The sequence below is a fragment of the Mustelus asterias genome, chromosome 26, assembly GCF_964213995.1.
Source record: "Mustelus asterias chromosome 26, sMusAst1.hap1.1, whole genome shotgun sequence".
Taxonomy (NCBI): Eukaryota; Metazoa; Chordata; class Chondrichthyes; order Carcharhiniformes; family Triakidae; genus Mustelus; species Mustelus asterias.
Window position 1 is genome coordinate 2,149,210 of NC_135826.1, and position 23,208 is coordinate 2,172,417.

General features: G+C 41.5%; 1 protein-coding gene across 1 annotated transcript in view; it reads left to right on the forward strand.

Annotated features, from left to right (window-relative positions):
* The first annotated feature begins 604 nt into the window (after nucleotides 1–604).
* Nucleotides 605–23,208, forward strand: part of LOC144479418 (mediator of RNA polymerase II transcription subunit 26-like) — a 194,979-nt gene continuing 172,375 nt past the window's right edge. Inside the window, exon 1 of the mRNA XM_078198064.1 lies at nucleotides 605–1,037. Coding sequence (XP_078054190.1) covers nucleotides 975–1,037 — 63 coding nt within the window. The 5' untranslated portion in view covers nucleotides 605–974. The remainder of the gene's footprint in view (nucleotides 1,038–23,208) is intronic.

Sequence of the window (23,208 nt, forward strand, 5' to 3'; positions counted from 1 at the left end):
TTCTATGCCTTTTAGCTTTGACAAAGGGTCATCTGGACTCGAAACGTCAGCTTTTTTCTCTCCTTACAGATGCTGCCAGACCTGCTGAAATTTCCCAGCATTTTCTCTTTTGGTTTCAGGTTCCAGCAGTAATTTGCTTTTATGCTTGGGAAAGTAAATTTATTCTGAGAACTTGATGTTATGAAAGAAATATCACCTCATAAAGCTTTGGCGGCTCCTCTCTCGCTCCCAGCTCCAGACTCAGGGCAGAAATGATCCTGGGAATAGTTCAGAACAAGCGCCAGCGGTTGGTTACCATGGTAACCGTCCACCTCCCCGCCGCGCGCTCCTCCTCAGTGGCCGGAAACCTCACGCACACCCGACGCGTGTGCGCAGTCCAGAGCGTGGTGACGCGGTGACGTCAAGGCGCTCCAGCGCGCAGCGTGCTTGTTACGTCAGCGGTTGCGCGCGCCGGCCTTATATTTTTGGGGGAAAAAGGAAGGGGGGGGCGCGCGCGCGCACGCCGTTATTTTCGCGTCCCGCGCAGGCGCGGGGCGGATGACGTGCTCGCGCGCAGATTGTGACGCGGGCGCGGATGGGCGCGCGCGCGCGCCGCCGGGTTCCCGTGGTGCAGCGCGCGGCTCCTCAGTTAGACTCGGTGGAGTGAGTGTTCGCTTTGGGCTATCTCTGCTCGCACTGCCTCCGTCTCCCGGCTGCTTGTGGCGCCGCTTCTCTTCAGCCAGCGACAGACAGCCAGCGAAAGTGAGACGCACACTGGACACACGGAGCCACCCGAGAGCGCCGCGGCGGAATATGACGGTTCCGAGCGGCCCTGCTGCAGCCGCCGCTCTTCGCAGCTACTTCCTCAGACTCTGCGCTTCTTGTTAGCGGGCCTCTCTCCCTGTCCCTTTCCTCTCCCCTCCCCACCTCCTCCTCCTATCCCCCCCTCCCCCGTCCCGTCCACAGCCGCGCCGCCGCCGCCACACTGCCGCCAAATGACACCCACCCCGCAGCAGATCAAGGACCAGCTGCTCCAGGCCATAGACAAGGATGCCAATGTAAGAACCAGGCCGTGTGCCTGCACGCAAGTCCCTGGCTCGGGCCTCTGGCGGTCCGGGCTCTGCTTGTCTGAGACTGTGTGTGTGTGTGCATGTTGAGGAGAGTAAACGCGGCCTAGCGGGACAGGCTTTGACCCCAGGCCCATGATGAGTGAGTGTGGAGCAGACTGGAGTGAGGCGGGTCGGATTGGGAATAGCCTGGGATCTATTGCGCCTTGTTCAAGGCTCGGGGATTAACCTCCCAGCATGGAGTAGCAGCAGGATTCCTCTAAACCATGTCAGCTCTCAGCTTTCACCGGGCTTTGCAGCACGCTCTGGTTGTTTCTAACTTATCACAAATCACACGCACAATGATCCGCCCCAAATATATATAAAGTTTTAAAGAACTGTTAATGCTTGTGGTTATCTAAATCATTGAGAAGTTTCCCATATTAAAATGGTGACCAACTGTTGTACTCACTGCCATTTTTTAAAGTTAATTATACGCAGTTCTTAGCAGATGGCATTCAACACATTTGACTGAAGCGTGGAGTTGATTTGTGATGTTTCATATGTCTAAATGGTTAAACCAAAGTAGCGTAACACACATTTCGTGAAAATTGGAAGATGAGATTTGTATAGCGAGGCTGTTTTCTTTCTGCCCATTTACCCCCCCCCCCCCCCAAGGAGCTGGAATGAATTGAGTTGTGGCTAAAATTAGATTTTTTTTGAGGGTGGCGGGGGGGGTGGTGGTTGAATTTAACGTTTTCGTGCTGAAGTAATTGATTTAGGGTCAGGGAAATACATACGGGAGAGCAGGTAAAACAGGCAAACAGGAAGTGGCTTCTGGAATGATGGGTAACTTGGAACTGCCGAGGAACATCAGCACAGAATAAATCCGATAGGAAAGTACCGAATTTTAGGATCATTCCAACTTTAACTTGTAAAAATTGTTATCTTACTGTGTTCCATAAATCATGATTTCGGGTACTTCACGTGGTGAAGTTGCAGCTGCATCGTGGAGTAGAGGAATTCTGCTGCATTATATTTGTTGATTGTTTTATATGGCTGGTTTTAAATGTATTTCCTAGTTAATGCATAAAAAGGCAATGCTGTTTTCCTTCATGAGCTATGCAGGCTTGCGATAACTGAATGATGGCTTTCATCCTGAGAAATTGTTCAGAAAATGTGTTAGTATCTTCATTTTTTGGCATAAATCAGTGAGTTTCCAAGTAATAGCATTTGCAAAGTGTTACGATAGTGTTCAGTTCCAAAATCAAAATTTATTTCTGCTTCTGTTGCGTAAAGTAAAATGTAAGTGATAGTGCAAATCTTGTGAGGATAGGCAAAATGTGCATTTTTATCCCTCCAGCTCAGATTTGCCGAGCAAGGTCTTTATGTAACCTATTTTGTCTAGTATTGTGAAAGGGTCTTGTGTCAAATAGTTCCCTCCAGTTCTTCTACAGTTTCCATTTATATACACTTTGACCTGGCACCTGAGGATGTTCTGAGCAAAAATATACAACTGTAGAAACTTATTGCAGAAGGAGGCCGTTTGTGCCTGTGCTGGTTCTCTGCTTTTTGACTATAACCATTTGAGTTCCTCATCTGTACCTGTACAATTCCCGTTTAAAAATAATTAATGGAATCCGTTTCCACCTTCACAGGTATTGTTACAGGTTCTGACAACTGAAAGAAGGTCCCCTCGTCTCCCCTCTAGGTATTTTTCCATTGATTTTGAATCTGTAACCTCTAGTTATTGACCCACTTGCCAGAGGGAATACGTTTTCCCTATTGATCAGAGCCTCTTGTTATCTTGAAAGCATCTGTTGGGTCACCTTCAAACCATATCTGTTTCAAGGAGCGCATTCTTAACTTTTCCAATGCCTCCTTATAGCTGAAGGTTCTCATCCATGGTCACAACCTGGTAAATGTCCTCTATCCTTTTCTAGCTCTTTCCTGAAGTGTGGCACCCAGAATAGTCCACAATACTCCAGCTGAGGCCTAACCGATGATTTATAGTTGAAGCATGACCTTTTTGCTTTTATATTCTGTTCTCTAATCTTGCTGCTGAAATTTGTCATAAGCCTCTTTTCTGTTTTAGTTTAACTTTTTTAATTTCTTTATCTTCCAGAGCCCATGAGCTTTAGATGTTATACCTTTTCCCTTCAGATAAGTTGCAAACTGGGAATATCTCAGTAGCCCACTGTTCTGGCTCTACCAGTATGCATATACTAATTCCCTTAAACCATGAGAAATTGTTTCTTTCCCATTTGAGCATTCTTATCTTTGATATTTTGTTTCTTTTCACAATTACTTTGTGGTACTCTTAGCAAGGTAATGTACACTTGTACACTCCACTTGTCACCTTTCATTTCTCAGAACAAGATCCAAATCCTTCATTCTTTGTTGAACTGAAAGCATCATTGTTTTCCCCATTCTATATTTATAAACTTAAGTAACCTAAATGCTTTTTTAACCACCATGTCAATTTGCCCCACTATCATTAAGAATCTCTTTGCTCATCTACATTTATTAAAATTGTGCTATTCATTGTCCTTCTATAATAGTCCTCTGGAAGTGCATCACTTCTCGTTGAACTCCATTTGTCATTCCACCATCCTGTCACCATGAAAGGCTATAAACAGAAAATAGAAGCAGGAATAGGCCATTTGGCCCTTTGAGCCTGCTCCGCTGTTCATTTTGATCATGGCTGATCATCGAATTCAAAATCCTGATTTTTCACCTCCCAGCTCCCACACCATGTCCTTTGATCCCTTTAGCCCCAAGAGCTATATCTAATTTATTTTTGAAATTAGACAACATTTTGGCCTCAACTACATTGTGATAGTGCATTCCACACATTCATCACCCTCTGGGGGAAGACATTTCTCCTCACCTCAGTTCTAAAAGGTTTACCCCTTATCTTCAAATATGAACCCTAGTTCTGGACTCCCCCACCATTAGGGACACTTTCTGAATCTATGCTGGCTAACCCTGTTAGAATTTTAAGTTTCTGAGATCCACTCTCGCTCTTCTAAACTCCAGTGAATATAACCCTAACCGACTTAGTCTCTCCTCATATGACAGACCTGCCATCCCAGGAATCAGCCTGGTAAACTTTTGCTGTACTCCCTTTACAGCAAGGGCATCCTTCCTCAGATAAGGACACCAAAACTGCGCACACTATTCCAGATTTGGCCTCACCAACACCCTATACAATTGCAGCAAAGCATCCCTAACCCTTTATTCAAATCCTCTCGTGTCTTTTTTACTGCCTGCTGTACCTGTGTGCTTGCTTTCAGCAACTGATGCACTAGGACTCCAAGATGTTGTTGAGTATCCACCGCTCTCAATTTACAGCTATTCAAGTAATAATCTATCTTAATATTGCTACCAGATTGGATACCTCTCATTTATCCACATTATACTGCAGATGTCCCCACACTCACGCTGTCCAAATCATGCTGAAGCATCTCTGTATCCTCCTCCTCAGCTCACTCTCCCACCCAATTTTGTATCATCTGCAAATTTGGAGATAATGCATTCAGTTCCCTCTTCCAAATCATTAATATACAATGTGAACAATTGGGGTCCTAGCACAGATCCCTGCCAATCAGAAAAAGACCCATTTATGCCAATTCTTTGCTTCCTATCTACTAAGCAGCTTTCTATCCATCTCCAGACATTACCTACAATCCCATGTGCTTTACATAGTAGTCAGTCATGTGAGACTTATCGAAAGCCTAAATAAACCACATCCATTGGTTCTCCTCTGTCTGCTAGTTACATCCTCAAAAAATTTCAATAGATTCATCAAGCATGATTTCCCTTTTGTAAATCCATGCTGACTTTGTCTGGTTATACCACAGCCTTCCAAATGCCGAGTTATGAAATCCTTGATAATAGACTCTAGCAACTTCCCCAGTACCGACTTTGGGCTCACTGGTCTATAGTTCCCGGTTTTCTCTCCCTCCCTTTTTGAATAGCGGGCTTACCTTAGCTACCCTCCAATCTGTAGGAACTATTCCAGAGTCCAAAGAATTTTGGAAAATAACCACTAGTGGATCTACTATTTCCAGGGCCACTTCCTTAGTACTCTGGGATGAAGATGATCAGGACCTGGAGATTTATCCACCTTCAATCCCATCAATTTCCGCAAAACCATTTCTCTACTAATGCTGATTTCCTTCAACTCCTCACTAAAACATGTTTCTTTCGGCACTTCTGGTCCATTATTCATGTCTTCCTTTGTGAAGACTGAAGCAAAGTACAAATTTAATTCCTCAGCCATTTCTTTATTCCTATTCGTTCTTTATTCCTATAACTATTATCATGATAGACAACTTTGCTAAATTTCATATTAGTTGAAAACTTTATAATGCTCCCTATTTGTTTATGGGAATGGCAAAGCAAAGTGAAGTCATAATTGAATCTTGAGGGGGCGGGGGGAATACTAAATCATTTCCCAGTCTGGAAAACCTCCATCCACTGCCACCACCCTTTGTTTTCTCAGTGCTAATTTTGTATCCATACATTGCTTTCCCCTTAATTCCATAAATTTACATCTTCTGAATAAACCTCCTGTATCCTCCCCAGCTCACTCTCCCACCCACTTGTCGATTACCTGCTGAAAGTTTATATATGCTGCAGCTTTGATCAACATTTGCCATCATTTTTCAAAGATATTAGCCAAATTATTCCGTTATGATTTACCTATAGTATATCTATCCTGGCTTTCTGAGATTAACCTATACAATTCCAAATAAAAATTTCTAATCCATGACCATGTATCTTCCCTACCACCATTTTTCCGCTGACTGGCCTGCAGTTTGCTGGTTTATCGTCCTTACTGTTTTTCAATAATAGTAAACATCTACAACCTTCCAGCCCAGTGTAATATTCTTGTAGCGATTGAAATATTGTGAGCAGTGCTATTGCTGTTTCTGCCGTTGCTTCCTTTAACAAGTAAGATGTGTTCTGTCTGAGCTAGCTGGCTTGTTTATCAGTAGGTCTTTATTAGTATCTCTTTATTACTCTGTTCTATAACTTCCCTCTGCATAGTTTAAACATAATCCACTTACTTAAACATTATTTAAAACCGTAGTCATGTCTTCTGCATCTAAGTAAAGATTTCTCTCCCCAACCACCACTTTGTATAAGCAATTTTAGGATTCAATTTAATGTTGCTTTCTTTCCCCTCTTCCTATTAACTTTTTAAATTCCCTCATGTACTTTCCATTATCTCCTCAGATATTAGCAGAATCTTGCTGCTGATAAGCTTCCTTTTCTGTTTTATTTTAACTTTTAATTTCTTTATTTTCCAGAGTGCTCTACCTATTCTACCTAAAAATAGTTCAGTTACAAACTGGAAATATCTCAAACTTGCCCCCTTTTACTGCTTTATCAATCAACCTGTCCTAAGTTGTTTCTTAAACCATTTGAAATTGGCTCTTTCGTTGAACATTCTTGCCGTTGATCTTGGTCTCTTTCCACTATTGCTTCGTCACTCTTGGCTAGGTAATGCACTCCACTTGCCCTGCTTCATTTCTCAGAACAAGATCCAAAATCCTTCATTTTTTTTTGCACTGGAGACATCATTGAGAGTTTTTTTGTGATGTAGTAAAAATTCTTCTCCCCTGACACTGTTTTCCCCTGTCAATATTAGGGTAATTGAAGTCTTGTAACATTGGTACTCTATCGTTGTTAAACACCGTTGAAATTTGTCAACAATTTTGCTCATTTCTAAGCGGGGGGTTCCTTTCAAGGCATCGTGTAGTCAGTGTTATCCCTTTTGGATGGATACAACCCTGTCCCACCTTGGAGTATTTGTTTTTACCAATGCTGGGAAATTATTTTCTGTCTTCAAGTATCCAGTTGATTTAAAATGTTAATGTTGCGGTAACAGACCCTAGGTAAGTTTCGAGTCCAGATGACCCTTTGACAAAGGGTCATCTGAACTCCATGTCAGCTCTTTTCTCTCCTTACACCTGCCAGACCTGAGATTTTCCAGCATTTTCTCTTGGTTTCAGATTCCAGCACCTGCAGTAATTTGCTTTTATCTAGATAAGTCGTCTTTTTCTAATAGTTTTCTTGAATTTTTTTTAGACAGAGCCAAAATGTTTTAACTCATTTATGGACTTGCTGGCTAGATCAGCATTTATTGCCCATCTCTCGTTATCTTTGAGAAGGTGGTGGTGAGCTGCTGCAGCGCAAGTACACCCACAGTGCTGTTAGGGAGGGAATTCCAGAACCTTAATCCAGCGACTTTGAAGGAATGGTGATATATTTCTAAGTCAGGGTCGTGAGTGGCTTGGAGGGGAACTTCAGATAGTGGTGTTCCCATGTGCCTACTGTCTTTGTCCTTGTAGATAGTGATCGTGGGTTTGGAAAGTTCAGTTTAAGGATTCTTGGTGAGTTTCTGCAGTGCATCTTGTATATGATACACACTGTTGCAACTGTTCAATGGTGATGGAGCGACTGAATGTTTGTGGATGGAGTGCCAATCCAGTGGGCTAGTCTGCCTTGGGAGTCCTGCACCTACAACAACATTAATTAAGGCATATGGAGAGTATTTCCTGACTTGCGCCTTGTGCCAGGTTTTGAGAAGTCAGGTGAGTCATTCACCACCGGATTCCCAGCCTCTGGCTTGCTCTTGTAGCCGCAGTATTTATACGGCTAGTCCAGTTCAATTTCTAGTCAATGGTAACCCCCAGGATGTTGATAGTGGGGGATTCCATGGTAATGCCATTGAATGTCAAGGGGTGATGGTTAGATTTTCTCTTGTTGGAAAAGGTAATTGCCTGGCATTGGCAGTGTTATCAGCCCAAGCCTGGATATTGTTTGAGGAGTTGCAAATGGTATTGAACATTGTGTTATCATCAGCAAACATCTCCATGTTTGACTTTATGATGAAAAATGTGCTCTTTCATTCTGACCATCTTTTATCTATAGATTTGTTTACGGCTTCAAGTTATTTTATCTTTGTTGCCCCTCTTGTCCAGGACCGAAGGTTTCAGTTAAATAATGGCTAAATATTTTAACCCATCCAGGAATTGTCTGGCAATAATGGTGGTACTTTCAGATCTAGATATGCTGGGTCAAATTTGACACATTCCAGACTGGAGAGCATTCTCGTACTGACCAGGCCTGTGATTGCAACCACAAGGAACAAGAGGAGCTTTCAGCCATTAAGCCCAGTGGTGTTCCAAGGAGTAATACCAATCAACAGCTCTGGCACACGAAATGGATTGAAGTTGATTTCATCCGCATGATTTTTTGATCTGTAAGGGAGTGGAAGGTTATTAAGGTCAGGCAGAAAACTGGAGTTAAGGATGCAGTCAGATTAACCATGATCTTATTGAATGACGAAATAGGCTCGATAGACCAAATGGGCCATTCCTCTTTCTTATGAACTTGTGGTAGGTCGCCATATATGTACTCTCCTGACTTGCTGGCAGAAGTTGTTGCAACTGATGCTGCTTTTTTTGACTGCAGCACCGAGAGCCCACTGATATCAAACATTTAAAGAAATGTCCTCTTTTCGTACAATAATATAAAAGCAAAATACTGTGGATGCTGGATATTTGAAATAAAGTGCTATAAATGCTCATCAAGTCTGTCTGCCTCTGGAGAAAGAAACGAGTTGTTGGATCTGCTGAATATTTACAGCACTTTCTGCTTTTATTCCTTTATAGTACCGTAGGATTATTGTTGATTTTCACTGAGGAATTCACTGATATATTTGCCAGTCTTCCTGCAGTCCAGATGACTCATTGTCATCAACCTCTGACATTGCAGACATTGTTTTTGGGACATGAGTCCCAACTGTGACATTGCTAAGCATCAACTGTTTGTTTGGATGCCATTTATTGAGATGATTATGTATTGGATTACACCAGGAAGTAACAATTGCGCTTGGCTACTTTGCATCTGCCTTAGTGTATTCTGAAACTCCTGGATACTGTCTTAATTTGTGGAGGTATCAGCTATTGAGGAAAGTGCAAGGACCACTAATTTCTGAGTGGTAAGAAGCTATCACTTTGAGATTTGACACCATTGTGCCTTCTATCCAGGATCTCATTGGTAGAACCAGTGATTGCTAAATGAAAAATTGTGAGACTCCTCCCTTATGCGCCTTAGTTTCACAACCTTGGGCAATGTTTTCTTGCCTGCTGATTAGTTTGCTGTTGTGAGATATTAAAAATGAAAGAAATAATATGTTTATTCCCAGATAGTCATTTTGTTCCAAATTGAATTTGCTTCACCAGTGAATTTGTGAAAATCACTAGTGGAGATGGACTAAACTTTAATTCTGGATCTGAACTGATGTCTTCTGGAGCACCATGTTTTTGAATTCCATTAACATCCTTCGATCTATGCTGTTGACAAATGGAATGTGCTTTTCTGTTGGATGTGGCGAGTGCCTTACCTTTTAAATGGTTGCACCCACAGCATGGGAATGTTGCAAATGATGTCTAATTTCAGACTAGTGAAAGGTACCAGTGAAACTTGTAAATGTTGATGTTCAGAGGTACTTGGGTGTACTCTTACAAAGGACGCAGTTCGAATGGAGGAAGTAATGGGGAAAGCAAATGACTTGTTGGAGTTTTATTGCAAGGGGGTTGGAGTGCAGGAATGAAGGTGTTGTGCTACATTTGTATGGAACTTTGCGCCAAATCTGGAATGCTGTATGTAATTTTGATTTCCATATTTAAGAAACATAGAAAATCAGAGCAGGAGGAGCCCTTCACGCATGGTCTGCCATTCATCACGATCATGGCTGATCGTCCAACTCAATAGCTTAGTTCTGCTTTCTCCCCATAACTTTTGATCCCCTTCATCCCAAGTGCTATATCTAGCTGCCTCTTGAATATAGAAACATATTGGAAGTAGTACAATGAAGGCGCAAGATTGGTTCCTGGGATGAGAGACTGAGTAAATTGTCTCTCTGTTCTTTGAAGTTTAGAACAATAAGAGGCAATCTCATTGAAGCATTCAAGATTCTGAAGAGACTTGACAGTGCAGATACCGATATTAAGTTATTTCCCCTTGCTGGGGAATCTAGAGCAAGGGATCACAGTTTCAGGATAAAGAGATGTCCATCTAGGACTGAGATGAAAATAAATTTCTTCACTCAAAAGAGTTGTGAATCTTTGGAATTCTTTACCCAGAGGGTTGTGAATGTGCCATCATTGGATATATTTAAGGCTGAGGTAGATGGAATTTTGATCTCTTGGGGAATTGAAGGAAATGGGGAGCAGGCAAGAATCCCAAAATCAGTCAGATTGAATTGTGGAGGAGGCTTTGATGATCCTTATGGTCTTTTCCCTATTTCTTATGCTCTTTTCTTTGGACATGGCAAATTATCTGGTATATCAACAAACGGGGTTGGACCTGCACTTGCCTTTCTTTCAATGCATTGAGCCTTGCTTGAATTGCATAACTTTTTTTTAACTGGAAACAAATAGTTCTGTCCCTAACACTCTTTCTCTACTTGGGATGTGGGAGAAGATCAAAGTGAAAAGAAAGGAAATGGTTTTTGATGACTTGATTAGCATCACAACTAATGTTCTTTGATAATAGCAAATTGTTGCGGATGCTGGACTCTGAAACAAAACAGAAAATGCTGGAAAATCTCAGCAGATCTGACAGCATCTGTGCAGAGAGAACAGAGCTCATGTTTCCAGTCTGGATGACTCTTCGTCAGAGCTAAAGAGAACTTGTGTTCTTTGAAGTCCTTGTATTTGGCCTTGCTACACCAAGAGAGAGAGTGTTAGCTAGGTTTGCTGCTTGAGCCTAGTATACTTACAGTTGGCTGCTTGTATAAGAAAAAAATCATACCAAGCTGCACAGTTAGTAGTAGTGGACAAAATTGTCTTACCTAATCAATAAGTTTTCAGTATTTCTGAATGAAAGGAACTTCCTATCAAAATGTAACATCCATTCTTCTAGATCAAACACTAAAATCTAGTTTATTGTGCTGGTGGCTGCCAATTAATATTTTGATCCTCTTCCTCGGATTTCATTTTGGAAAATATTCTCTGTTTTGGTTGGCAAAATTTGTTTGGAATTTGGATCCTTGTCTTGTACCCAACTCCATTCTCTCTAAATCTTTCACTTGGCACTGGTGATTTGAAATCTGTCCTGGAAAAGTGATATTGTTGGTCTGGTTTCTGTCAGCACAGTCTAGTTGCTGGATATCAATTGATCATATCTGATTTGTTCATATAGTGGATGACTCGAGCATACCCATCAATTCTTGCCACAGTTTGCATCACCTTTTGGATCAAAACACAATCCTAATTTTTATCCTTAAATCAGGAATCCGGTAATAAACCTTTCAGTAAAATGAAACTTGACTGTTTGTCAGAAATGCAAAGTCTTGGTGAAAATACCATTGATATTTCTGATTGAAGCATCTTGATGTCTATATAACACTTATAAAACTGCTACATAGAATAATCACATGGTTTCACAAATGTTTGAAAACTGGAAAATGCTTTCTTGACTTGAGACCAGTAGTTGGAATTTTAATCCATAAGGATTAAATCCATCGTGGTTGTCCAGAGTAATGTTTGGTTAATATTCAGTGATATTCGGAGCAAGAAATATACAATGTATGTAGATTTTGTTCTATTGGGACGTATTCTACATATTTTGGAATCCCACCTGACAATCTTGGATCTTCAAAACAATTAGTAAATTTGGAGCAAAGATAAATTGGTGCTGCAGGTGAGGCTTTGTATGCCTTACAGTAGCACTTCTGGTCTTCTGAAAATACCTGAGAGAACATAAGACATCTGAAGAAGCATCATCCCTTGATATGATTTTCCTCACCAAAACATGCTGTGCTGTCAGGTCATTTCAGCAGTGTCTAGGATGCTTCCTAGAAGAATTAAGACTTTGCAAGACATTACTTTCTGAATATCTTAAGTTCTTGTTCTGTGCCTGTATCAAATTTTCATAATATTGTGCTTGTAAAGTTGATGTTTGACTTTCGTCAGTGTATTGCCTGGTTTATTGTGATTTTAGATGCCCAACTGCAACATCTGGGGCGGCACGGTGGCACAGTAGTTAGCACTGCTGCTTCACAGCTCCAGGGTCCCGGGTTCGATTCCCAGCTCGGGTCACTGTCTGTGTGGAGTTTGCACATTCTCCTCGTGTCTGCGTGGGTTTCCTCCGGGTGCTCCGGTTTCCTCCCACAGTCCAAAGATGTGCGGTTTAGGTTGATTGGCCAGGTTAAAAATTGCCCCTTAGAGTCCTGAGGTGCGTGGGTTTGAGGGATTAGTGGGTAAATATGTGGGGGTGGGGCCTGGGTGGGATTGTGGTCGGTGCAGACTCGATGGGCCGAATGACGACCTCCTGCACTGTAGGGTTTCTATGATTTCTATGATCTCACTGAGCTTAAAGGATGTCAATTTATTGTTATGAGCATCGTTCATGATGAGAACTGGTATTGTGTTGACCTCTCTTTGGGGATCTGGAATGCTCTTAACCATTGTTGATTTAACATAGAAATATTCACCAATTATTTCAATCTTTCCATTGCAATAATTTTGGGAACATAGCAGGAGTAGGCTACTTGGCCCATCAAGCATGCTCTGACATTCAGTTAGACCATAGCTGATCATAAATCTCAATGCCACATTCCTGCACTTTCCCCATAATTATTATTCCCCATACTTATCTAATTATCCAGAAATCTGGATAATCTATCAATTTCTGTCTTGAACATGCTCAATGTTTGAGTTTCCACAGCCCTTTAGGATAGAGGATTCCAAAGATTCAGAGAACAGAAGTGGCAAACTTGGGTTAATTTGGGTTTATTCTCTGAATTGCTTAATGGTTTCCAGCCCACAAATTTTTCTTCTCTCTTCCCCCACCCCACCCACTGCAGGTTTGTTTTTGATTGGATTGTGATAGCCAGAGACCAAAAAGAAATTGTTTGCCAATGTATTGACATCTTTCACAGATTCTGGGTGACATTGCTGGTTGTTCCTTCTGTCTGGAGGGAGGGTCCTACTATTGTCAGACCTTCTCCATTTTTGCACTGACAGATTTTAGTTATGAACCCTTCTGTGAAGGGGGGGGGGGGGTGCGGTGTGAGACTTAACACAGTTTCACCATAAGTATGCAGATTAAAAAACATAACTTGCAATTCTATGTAGCATATGATTGTTTGAAACTTTGGGTCTCCTTTCTTTTCCATGTCTAACTATATTTAAGGATGTGACTATGGACTGACTGAGAAATAGAATATTCCCCACCCTGTTTACAAGTGACGCTGTTGATCTGGTAAATAGATGAGAAGATAAAACAGGACATTTCAAGTTTTTCTGTTAATATTTTGTGTTTTAAAAGCTTGACCAAGCTCTTAATAGTCTACTTCAACTATTGAAGTCTTTGGTTGTGGAGTTCTGTGTTATATTAATTTTGTTTCATTGTAAAGGTACTATTGTTTTGGTGTCCCTGTTCTGAAATGACTTCTAAGGAAAGGAGCACATCACTTGTCTGGTAATGTGGGTTCTTGCTGCCCAGTTAGATGGCTTAAAGGACTCCATGAAATGTCCTTTTTACAGATTTTCAATGTGACATATGGTCCAACTTACTACTTGGGTAAAAGGCTACGCCTCCGGTGCAAGACATTGCTATGGACTCTTATCAAGTTGAGCAATCAAGGGTTTCTACCAACCCAGTAAATAACTTAGTGGGTCTACTGTTGGTGTTGCTGTTTTTGATTGGTTTTAGATTGATGATTTTTAAAATTTTATTCATTGTGGGATATTGGTGTCGCTGGCTGGCCAGCATTTATTGCGCATCCCTAGTTGCAGTTGAGAGTCAACCACATTGCTGTGGCTCTGGAATCACAAGTAGGCTAGACCAGGTAAGGATGGCAGATTTCCTTCCCGAAAGGACATGAGTGAACCAGATGGGTATTTCTGACAATCGACAATGGTTTCATGGTCATCAGTAGAGTCTTAATTCCAGATTTCTTTACATTCAATTCAAATTCCACCATCTGCCAAGGCGGGATTTGAGCCTGGATTCCCAGTAGATTAGCTGAGTTTCTGGATTAATAGTCTAGCAATAATACCACTAGGCCATCACCCCCCCTAGGATACAAGTGGCCCAAATAGCTGCTAACAGAAAAGGCGTTTTTGCATGCTTTAGTCAGGTTATATCCCAGGTACTTGGGGACATGGAAGAGTAAGAACAGGAGTAGGTCATTCATCCCGTTGAGCTTGCTTTGCCATTCAATTAAATCCTCTAACTCAATGCCACTTGCTGGCCCTATCCCTTATCCCTTGACGCCAGTAGTCTCCAGAAATCTATTCATTTTTGTTTTGAGCATTCTCAATGATTGAACTTCCACATCGCTCTGGGATAGAGAACTCCAAAGATTCACAACTGAGTGAAGAAATTCCTCCTCATCTCAGCCTTAAGTGGTTTCCCCCTGACACTGTGCCCCTGGTTCTAGGATATCCTCCCCCATCCTCTTAGTCAGGGAAACATCCTTCTTGCATTGACCCTGTCGGGCTGGCACTCAGAATTTTGTAAGCTTCAATGAAATCCCCTCGCATACCAGCCTAGTTCCCTCAATCTCGCCTCACAAAATAATCCCAACATCCCAGGGGTTAGTCGGGTGAACCTCGGTTGTGCTCCCTCTGTGGTAAGTATATCCTTCCTTGGCTAAGGGGACAAAAACTGCACACACTGTTCTAGGCATGGTCTCTCCAAAGCTCTATATTTGTTTCAAAATCTCGGGCTTCTCATCAAAGCAAGCAGAGGTTGACTTTTGTTTGTTTTTCCCCCTGAGTATGGCAGAGGGATGGGAACCTATGTAAGGATTCAGAGCATCTCCAAATCAAAAACAAGAGGAAAAGGTCAGCAAGGAGAATGAGAAAAGTGATAGAGAAATCAAGGGCCAGAATCAGATGAGGATACAGTTTAAAAAAAATAAAAATGGGCCAAGGAACGTCAAAAGGACTGGCCCTAGGGTTTTGTACCTGAACGCTTGGAGCATTCAAAGTGAAAAGGATGAATTAGTTGTGCCGGTAGATATAAAAAAAGTATAGTAGTTGGAATTACAGACACATGGCTCAAAGGTGACTAAGGATGGGAAGTAAACATTGAGGGCTATTCTGTGTTTAGGAGAGACAGCAGTGAAAAGGTGGTGGAGTTGCATTGTTGATTAAAGAAGATATTGATACAATATTGAGGAAAGGTATTAGTACAGACAATGTGGAATTTGTATGGATTAAGTTAAGAAACACCAAGAGACAAAAAACATTTGTGGGGGGTGGTATACAGACCACCAAGCTGTAGTGGTAATATTGGGAATAGCATTAGACAGGAAATCAATGATGCATGTGATAAAGGAACATCTCAGATTATAGGTGACGTTAATCTGCATATAGCTTGGGTGAGTCAGATTAGAGACAGTGCAACAGAGGAGGAATTTCTGGAGTGGTTTTCTGGACCAATACATTGAGGAATCAACAAGGGAGCATGCAATGGCAGGTATTCGACAAACGAATAGGGGAATTCCATAAGTTTATTTCTATTGGCACAAGAGTGGAAAGGGAACTGTGGCCAAACTATGGCTTATTTAGATTTGATTCACTATTGTCACATGTATTAATATACAGTGAAAAGTATTGTTTCTTGTGCACTATTCAGACAAAACATACCGTTCATAGAGAAGGAAAGGAGAGAGTGCAGAATGTAGTTTTACAGTCATAGCTAGGGTGTAGAGAAAGATCAACTTAATGCGAGGTAGGTCCATTTAAAAGTCTGATGGCAGCAGGAAAGCAACCGTTCTTGAGTCGGTTGGTACATGTCCTCAGACTTTTGTATCTTTTTCCTGGCAGAAGAAGGTGGAAGAGAGAATGTCCGGGGTACGTGGAGTCCTTGATTATGCTGGCTGCTTTTCCGAGGCAGCGGGAAGTGTAGACAGAGTCGAAGGCTGGTTTGCGTGATGGACTGGGCTTTGTCCATGACCCTTTGTAGTTTTTTGCGGTCTTGGACAGAGCAGGAGCTATACCAAGCTGTGATACATCTAAAAAGAATGCTTTCTATGGTGCATCTGTGAAAATTGGTGAGAGTCGTAGTAGACATGCCAAGTTTACTTAGCCTCCTGAGAAAGTAGAGGCGTTAGTGGGCTTTCTTAATTATAGCATTGGTGTGGAGGAACCAGGACAGGTGGTTGGTGATCTGGACACCCAGAAAATTGAAGCTCTTGACCATTTCCACTGTCCCTGTTGATGTAGTCATGATGTGGAGATGCCAGCGTTGGACTGAGGTAAAGACAGTAAGAAGTTTAACAACACCAGGTTAAAGTCCAACAGGTTTATTTGGTAGCAAATGCCATTAGCTTTCGGAGCGCTACTCCTTCGTCAGATGGAGTGGATATCTGCTCTCAAACAGGGCATACAGAGACACTGAATCAAGTTACAGAATACTGATTAGAATGCGAATCTCTACAGCCAACCAGGTCTTAAAGATACAGACAATGTGAGTGGAGGGAGCATTAAGCACAGGTTAAAGAGATGTGTATTGTCTCCAGACAGGACAGCCAGTGAGATTCTGCAAGTCCAGGAGGCAAGCTGTGGGGGTTACTGATAGTGTGACATAAACCCAACATCCCGGTTTAGGATGTCGCTCCAAAAACTAATGGCATTTGCTACCAAATAAACCTGTTGGACTTTAACCTGGTGTTGTTAAAACTCTTACTGTGTTTACCCCAGTCCAACGCTGGCATCTCCACATCATGATGTAGACAGGGGCATGTTCTCCACTGCACTTCCTGAAGTCGATGACTATCTCCTTCTTGTTGACATTGAGGGGGAGATTATTGTCGTCGCACTAGTTCATGAGATACTCTGTCTCTTTCCTTACAAAGGAAAATAGAATATTAGATTCATAGAAGAAGCATACAAATTGGCAAGAAAATGCCATAGGCCAGAGGATTTGGAGTAGTTTACAATTTAGCAAAGATGGACCAAGAGATTGATTAGGAAGGGGAGGATAGCATGAAAGTAAGCTAGTGGGGAACAGAAAAATTGACTTCAAAAATTTCTATAGGTATGTAAAGGGAAAGGAATTAACAAATGAATGTCTTATAGTCAGAAACTGAGAAATTCATAATGGGAGACAAAGAAATGGCTGAGGAACTAAATTCGTACTTTGCTCATGTCTTCACAAAGGAAGACTTGAATAATGTGCTAGAAGTTCTGAGCAACACAAACGCCAGTGAGGAGCTGAAGGAAGTCAGTATTAGAGGATTGGTTTGGGGGAAATTAATGGGATTGAAGGTGTTGAGAATTCTTGGAATTCCCTGTCCAGTGAAGCAGTTGAGGTTACCTCTGTTTTTAAGGCAAAGATAAATAGTTTTTTGAACAGTAAAGGAATTAAGACTTATGGTGAGCGGGTGGGTAAGTGCAGCTGATTCCATGAAAAATCAGCCATCATATTGAATGGCGGAGCAGGCTGAAGGGGCCAGATGGCCTGCTACTGCTCCTAGTTCTTACATTCTTACGAATCTTCACACCAGACTACTTAAGGAAGTGGCCTTAGAAATAGTAGATCCATTGGTAGTCATTTTCCAAAATTCGTTGAACTCTGGAATGGTTCCTATGGATTAGAGGGTAGGTATTGTAAGCCTGCAATTTGAAAAGGGAGGTAGAGAGAAAACGGGGAACTACAGACCAGTGAGCTTAATGTCATGTGATGCTAGTGTATCTTTAAGAAATGTTTTTTTAAATCTTGGTCTCTGCAGTTGTAAGCAGGCCTTTTTGGTTTCCGTGCTGCCAGACTGTCTGCTGGAAGTCCTTTTATTGCTACTTCAATGGCTTAAATTGGGTTTTGTACTCTGGAATCTTTTATGATCTTGCTTTGTGAGGTGGAAGATTGATTGACAATTCAAAGTCAAGTGGTTCCTCTACAGGAAAAATCGAAGGATTCATTTTCAGCTTTAGTTTAGAAGGATATTGGTGAGGCCACGTCTGGAGTTGTGTACAATTTTGGTTTCATTAATATTGTTTATTTTTCTGCCAATTCTGATGTGCTGGCAAAGGTTGTACTCGTCTCTGGCCTTACTGGTGATGGTTATCCATGCCCTTTGGAGTGTGAAGTTACTTTGCAGAGTGCTAGTAGGGATGAAAGGCAGCAGAAAGACAAACAATAAGGCTAACAAGTGTTTGATTTAGAATGTGACTGGTTGCTGACTGTATAAGTAATGATGGCAATGGTGCCCACTTGGTCACTTTAAAATCAAAGATGTGACATGAAATTGAGATGATGGATGTGGAGCCATACAATGTAGTGTGGTCCAGTTTAGAGCAGCTTTATTAGGTTTGCCCTGCAGCTTTAAATGTCTTAAGGGTACTGTACGATTTTCCAATCCTGGATAGTTGCTTTAGTGGCATGTTTCAAAAGAGCAAATTTTGACTGCTGTTGTCCTGGAATGTTATAAGGTATATATATTTATCTTTACAGCTGAGCATCCTTCATTTTCAGTGCAGGTATTCCAGGAATTTTGCCCCTTTGTCTTTAGTCTGAAAATATTAAATAAGGGAAGAATTCATAAATGAAAATCAGGAAGGGGCGAGTTTTATGCTGCAACAAAAAAAAACTCTGCATTAACACTTATTGTTTGAAAATGTACCTCCAAACATTTATGGGAAACAGTCATGCTACTAGAAAGGGAGAACAAAAATACAGCTGCCAGCAGCTTTTGAGCTCCCTTCCCTGTTTAAATTCCTGTGGAGATTTGCTATCACTTATTAGTATGGAGATTCCCAGTCTCTTGGGAAGTTGGAGCAAAAAATATTTGATTACTGTTGGCAGTCCATCTATGTTTTTCTGCTACATGCTAAAAACTTCTGTCAGCATGAGACTCTGAAGCCTTAATCATCAATTTTGAGGTGCTTTCCTGCACCTGCAGCATCCCATTAAATAGGCTAGTGACTGCAGCAGGGCTCCACACTTTGTTCTGTATGCTTTTTACTATATACCTGATCATGACCCATTCCCCTTCATACTTTTTAACTCCAAATGCAATTGTGTGTTACTGTGTCGTTCATTCGACTTGGGCCACCCATCCTCTTGTGAAACGTTTTCCTGTTGGATCTGGATTTAGTTGCATCTCTTGGCATCAACTATGCTAAGCTTCAGTGCTTTGAGTTTTCAATTAGTTGGAGGAAACAAAAATCAAAACTTTTTCAAACTAACAACTACAAAGATTAAATCTAAGAATGGTGCAACTGCAGTCTCACCAGTAAATGTTCTAACTTCTATAAGATGGACTAACAAAATTGTATAAATTTGCTGGTCAGCTGGTGGTATCTTGCGAGTACAGTGCATGTTTATATTGGTTAGGGAGTGGAGAGGTGTTATGGGTCATACTGGCCTGACTTAATTCATCAGCTGAAAGACGCAGTTGTTTGCATGTTTCTTGACTATTTAAATTAGTTTCCGACATTGGTACTTTACCAGGATGACATTTATAAAACATTTGTGAATATCTTGTCGCAAATTGTCAATTTTAGTGTTTTTAAAAGGTAATGGGAATGTGACAGCATCATTCCTTTCTGATTACATCACAACCCACTTTGTCTCGGGCTTTTAGTTCTCTGTTTAAAACCTAGTAAAGCTTGTCTCTACATTTTCAGTTAATGCATAGTGGAGTGTACTGTAGTTAAAGACAGAATGAAGAAACAGTACAAGATGAGTCTCGAGTTAATCCTATGTCCTCGTTTACACTTGAATATCTGAAGGTTACTTTTAAAAGTTGATTGAACAAGGTATGGGAAACGAGCAGCTGAGTACATAGATTGTAGTACAGGAATAGGCTGTTTGGCCCAACTGATCTCTGTTGGCATTTATGCTCTGCATAAGTCAAAACCAAGTCTAATCATTAGCTGAAGTGCACTTAGTGTGGTGGATAATTAGACCAGAGTATGCAGTTGTAATTCAGTCCCAGCTCTAAAGTCAACTGGTCTATTATTTTCCTATTTCTATTACAAATTTGGATGGAGGATTTCACTCTGGGAAAACTTTACAGTCCATGCAAAAGTTTTAATATAGGTTAATTATAGTTTTCATCTTGGTACAACATTGGAAATGTTTTGGAAGGAAGTTTATAAATCGCCATTACCATACAAATGTTGCAACTTGCCATGAAGAGATGGGAAGGGAATCAGTGACTTGCTATTGGACCACAGTAATGGCATTCCTGTCGTTAGTGGAGTAGGTAGAAAACTTTGGGTCATTTGTCTGTTACCGTGGAATGTGTAGCTTTGAGCATATTAGCTTAGAAGAAAATACTCTTGAAAATAGGAAGCTGCTTTTGAATTGTTAGCTTGTGCTCATTTTTTTACCTCGTTGATCTCCAGTTTTTAATAGTTTTGTCTATTTTCGTTCTTCTTGGATCTTGCTCCCAGATCTTTGCCCTGATTATCCTGCACTTACTGCTAAGCATTAAATCTGACTTTTATCTCATTGTGCACACTTTGCTATCTGTTGAAACACTCCACCTTTTAATCCGACTCCAGCATTTTCTAGCTCTTTGAGCTCAACCACACTGAAATATATACAGGCAACCCTATTTTTAAACTGTTCAAGTCTTTCACACAAGGCAAAACATTCTTTCAGCATCCACCTTGTCAAATCCCCTGAAGATCATGCGTTTCCATAGGATCACCCCTCATTCCTTTCAACTCCAGTTGATACAGGCCCAGACTGTTCAATTGTCCCTCATTCCTAAGAAGCAGTCTAGTGAACTTCTAATGTGGTTCTACCCTTTCTTAAATGAGACCAAAATTGTACACACTACTCCAGATGTGGCCTCACCAATACCCTGCACATTTGTAGCAAAATATCCTTGTTTTTATATTCCTGTCCCATTGCAATAAACAACAATGCTCCATTTGCTGTCCTAATCACTATTTGCATGCTAACTTATGATTCATGTATCAGGACACCGATATCCATCTATTCTGCAGAGTTCTGCAATCTCTGTCCATTTGAATGATGTAATGTTTTTCTACTCTTCCTGCCAAAGTGGACAAGTTCACGTTTTCCCATGTTATACTCCATCTGCCGAATCTTTGCCCACTCACTTAACCTATCTCTAACCCTTTGCAAGCTCCTTATGTTCTCTTCACAACTTAATTTCCTACCCATCTTTGTGCCATCAACAAATTTAGTAACCATACCTATATAAATTGTAAGTAGTTGAGGTCCCAGCACTGATCCCTGTGGCACTCCAGTCGTCATTTCCTGCCAACCCAAAAATGATCCATATTCCCTTACATTCTGCTTCTTGTTAGCTAACCAGTCCATATCCAAATGCAGCAAGACCTGGATGATATCCAGGCCTGGTCTGACAAGTGGCAGGTAACATTTGTGTCACAAGTGTCAGGCATTGACCACCTCCAGCAAGAGGATCTAACCATCGCCCCTGGCATTACCACTGCTGAATCCCCCACTATCAACATCCTGGGGGTTACCATCTCCCAGAAACTCAACTGGGATAGCCATATAAATACTGTGGTTACAAGAGCAGGTCAAATGCTAAGAATCCTCCCCAAAGCCTGTCCTCCATCTACAAGGCACGTAAGGAGTGTGATGGAGTACTGTCCACTATTTTTTATTAATGTCACAAGTAGACTTATGTTAACACTGCAATGAAGTTACTGTGAAAATCCCTAGTCGCCACACTCTGGCGCCTGTTCGGATATACTGGGGGAGAATTTAGCATGACCAGTGCACTTAACCAGCACATCTTTCGGACTGTGGGAGGAAACTGGAGCACCTGGAAGAAACCCACGTAGACATGGAGAATGTGCAGGCTCCGCACAACAGTGACCCAAGCCAGGAATCGAACTCGGGTCCTTGGCACTGAGGCAGCAGCACTAACCATTGTGTCACCCATACCTGGATGGCTACAGCTCCAAAAACATTCAAGAAGCTTGATGCCATCCAGGACAAAACAGCCCGCTCGATTGCTACCCTTTCCACAAACATTCACTCCCTGTACCACTGACGCACAGTGGCAGCTGTTTGTACCATGTACAAGATGTACTGCAGGAACTCAACAAGATTCCTCGGGCAGCACCTTTCAAACCTACGATCACAACCATCTAGAAAGACAAGGGCAGCAGATATCTGGGAACACACCGCCTGGAGGTTCCCCTCGAAGTTGCTCACCATCCTGACCTGGAAATATATTAATGTCCCTTCACTGTTGCTGGGTCAAAATCCTGGAACTCCTTCCCTAACAGCACTGAGAGTCTACTTGCACCTCTGGGACTACAGTAGATCAAAAAAGCAGCTCACCACCACCTTGAGTTTATTTATTGATTTATTAGTGTCACAAGTAGGCTTACATTAACACTGCAATGAAGTTAGTGGAAGTCCAAGGGTAACTAGGGATGGGCAATAAATGCTGGCCTAGTCAGTGATGCCCCCTATGCAAACAAATTTTAAAAATCCTCTATCCATGTTGCCCCCTATTCCATGAATTCATATTTCACATAGCACCCTTTGATGTGATACCCTGTCAAATTCCTTCTGAAAATCTAAGTACAGCATTGCAGGTTTCCCTTTATTCAAGTTGCTTGTTGCTTCCTCAAAGGACTCCATTTAGTTAGTCAAACATGATTTCCCTTTCACTAAACATGTGGACTCTGCCTGATTCCATAAGTACCCTGTTGCAGTCTCAATAATTTCCAGCATTTTACCTATGAGAAATGTTAAGTTAACTGGCCTGTATTTTCCTGCTTTCTGCCTCCCTACTTTCTTGAATAGAGGGGTCATATTTGCTGTTTTCCAATCTAATGGGGCAATTCCAGATTCCAGGTAATTTTGGAGAATTGTTGTGGTCAAAAGAGTTAAGCATAGTTGTTTAATCAAAAAGAACTTGAGTATCACTGAAAAAAGAGACATGCTAAAGCTTTTCAACTTGCACACTTTTCAAGAATACCAGTAGAGGGGGAACCAATTTGTACTGTATAAGATGAGTGCTGATTGATTGGCAAGTGGACTCCGATTGATAGAGACATTTCCATTAAGAATGCACCAGTTGATGTTGACTGACAGTTAACTATCAGCATTGAAATTTAAACCAAACCATTTGACTCTGGTCAAGGCATTTTCCTGAGGAATGAGTCAGTGAGTGGCTGTCATT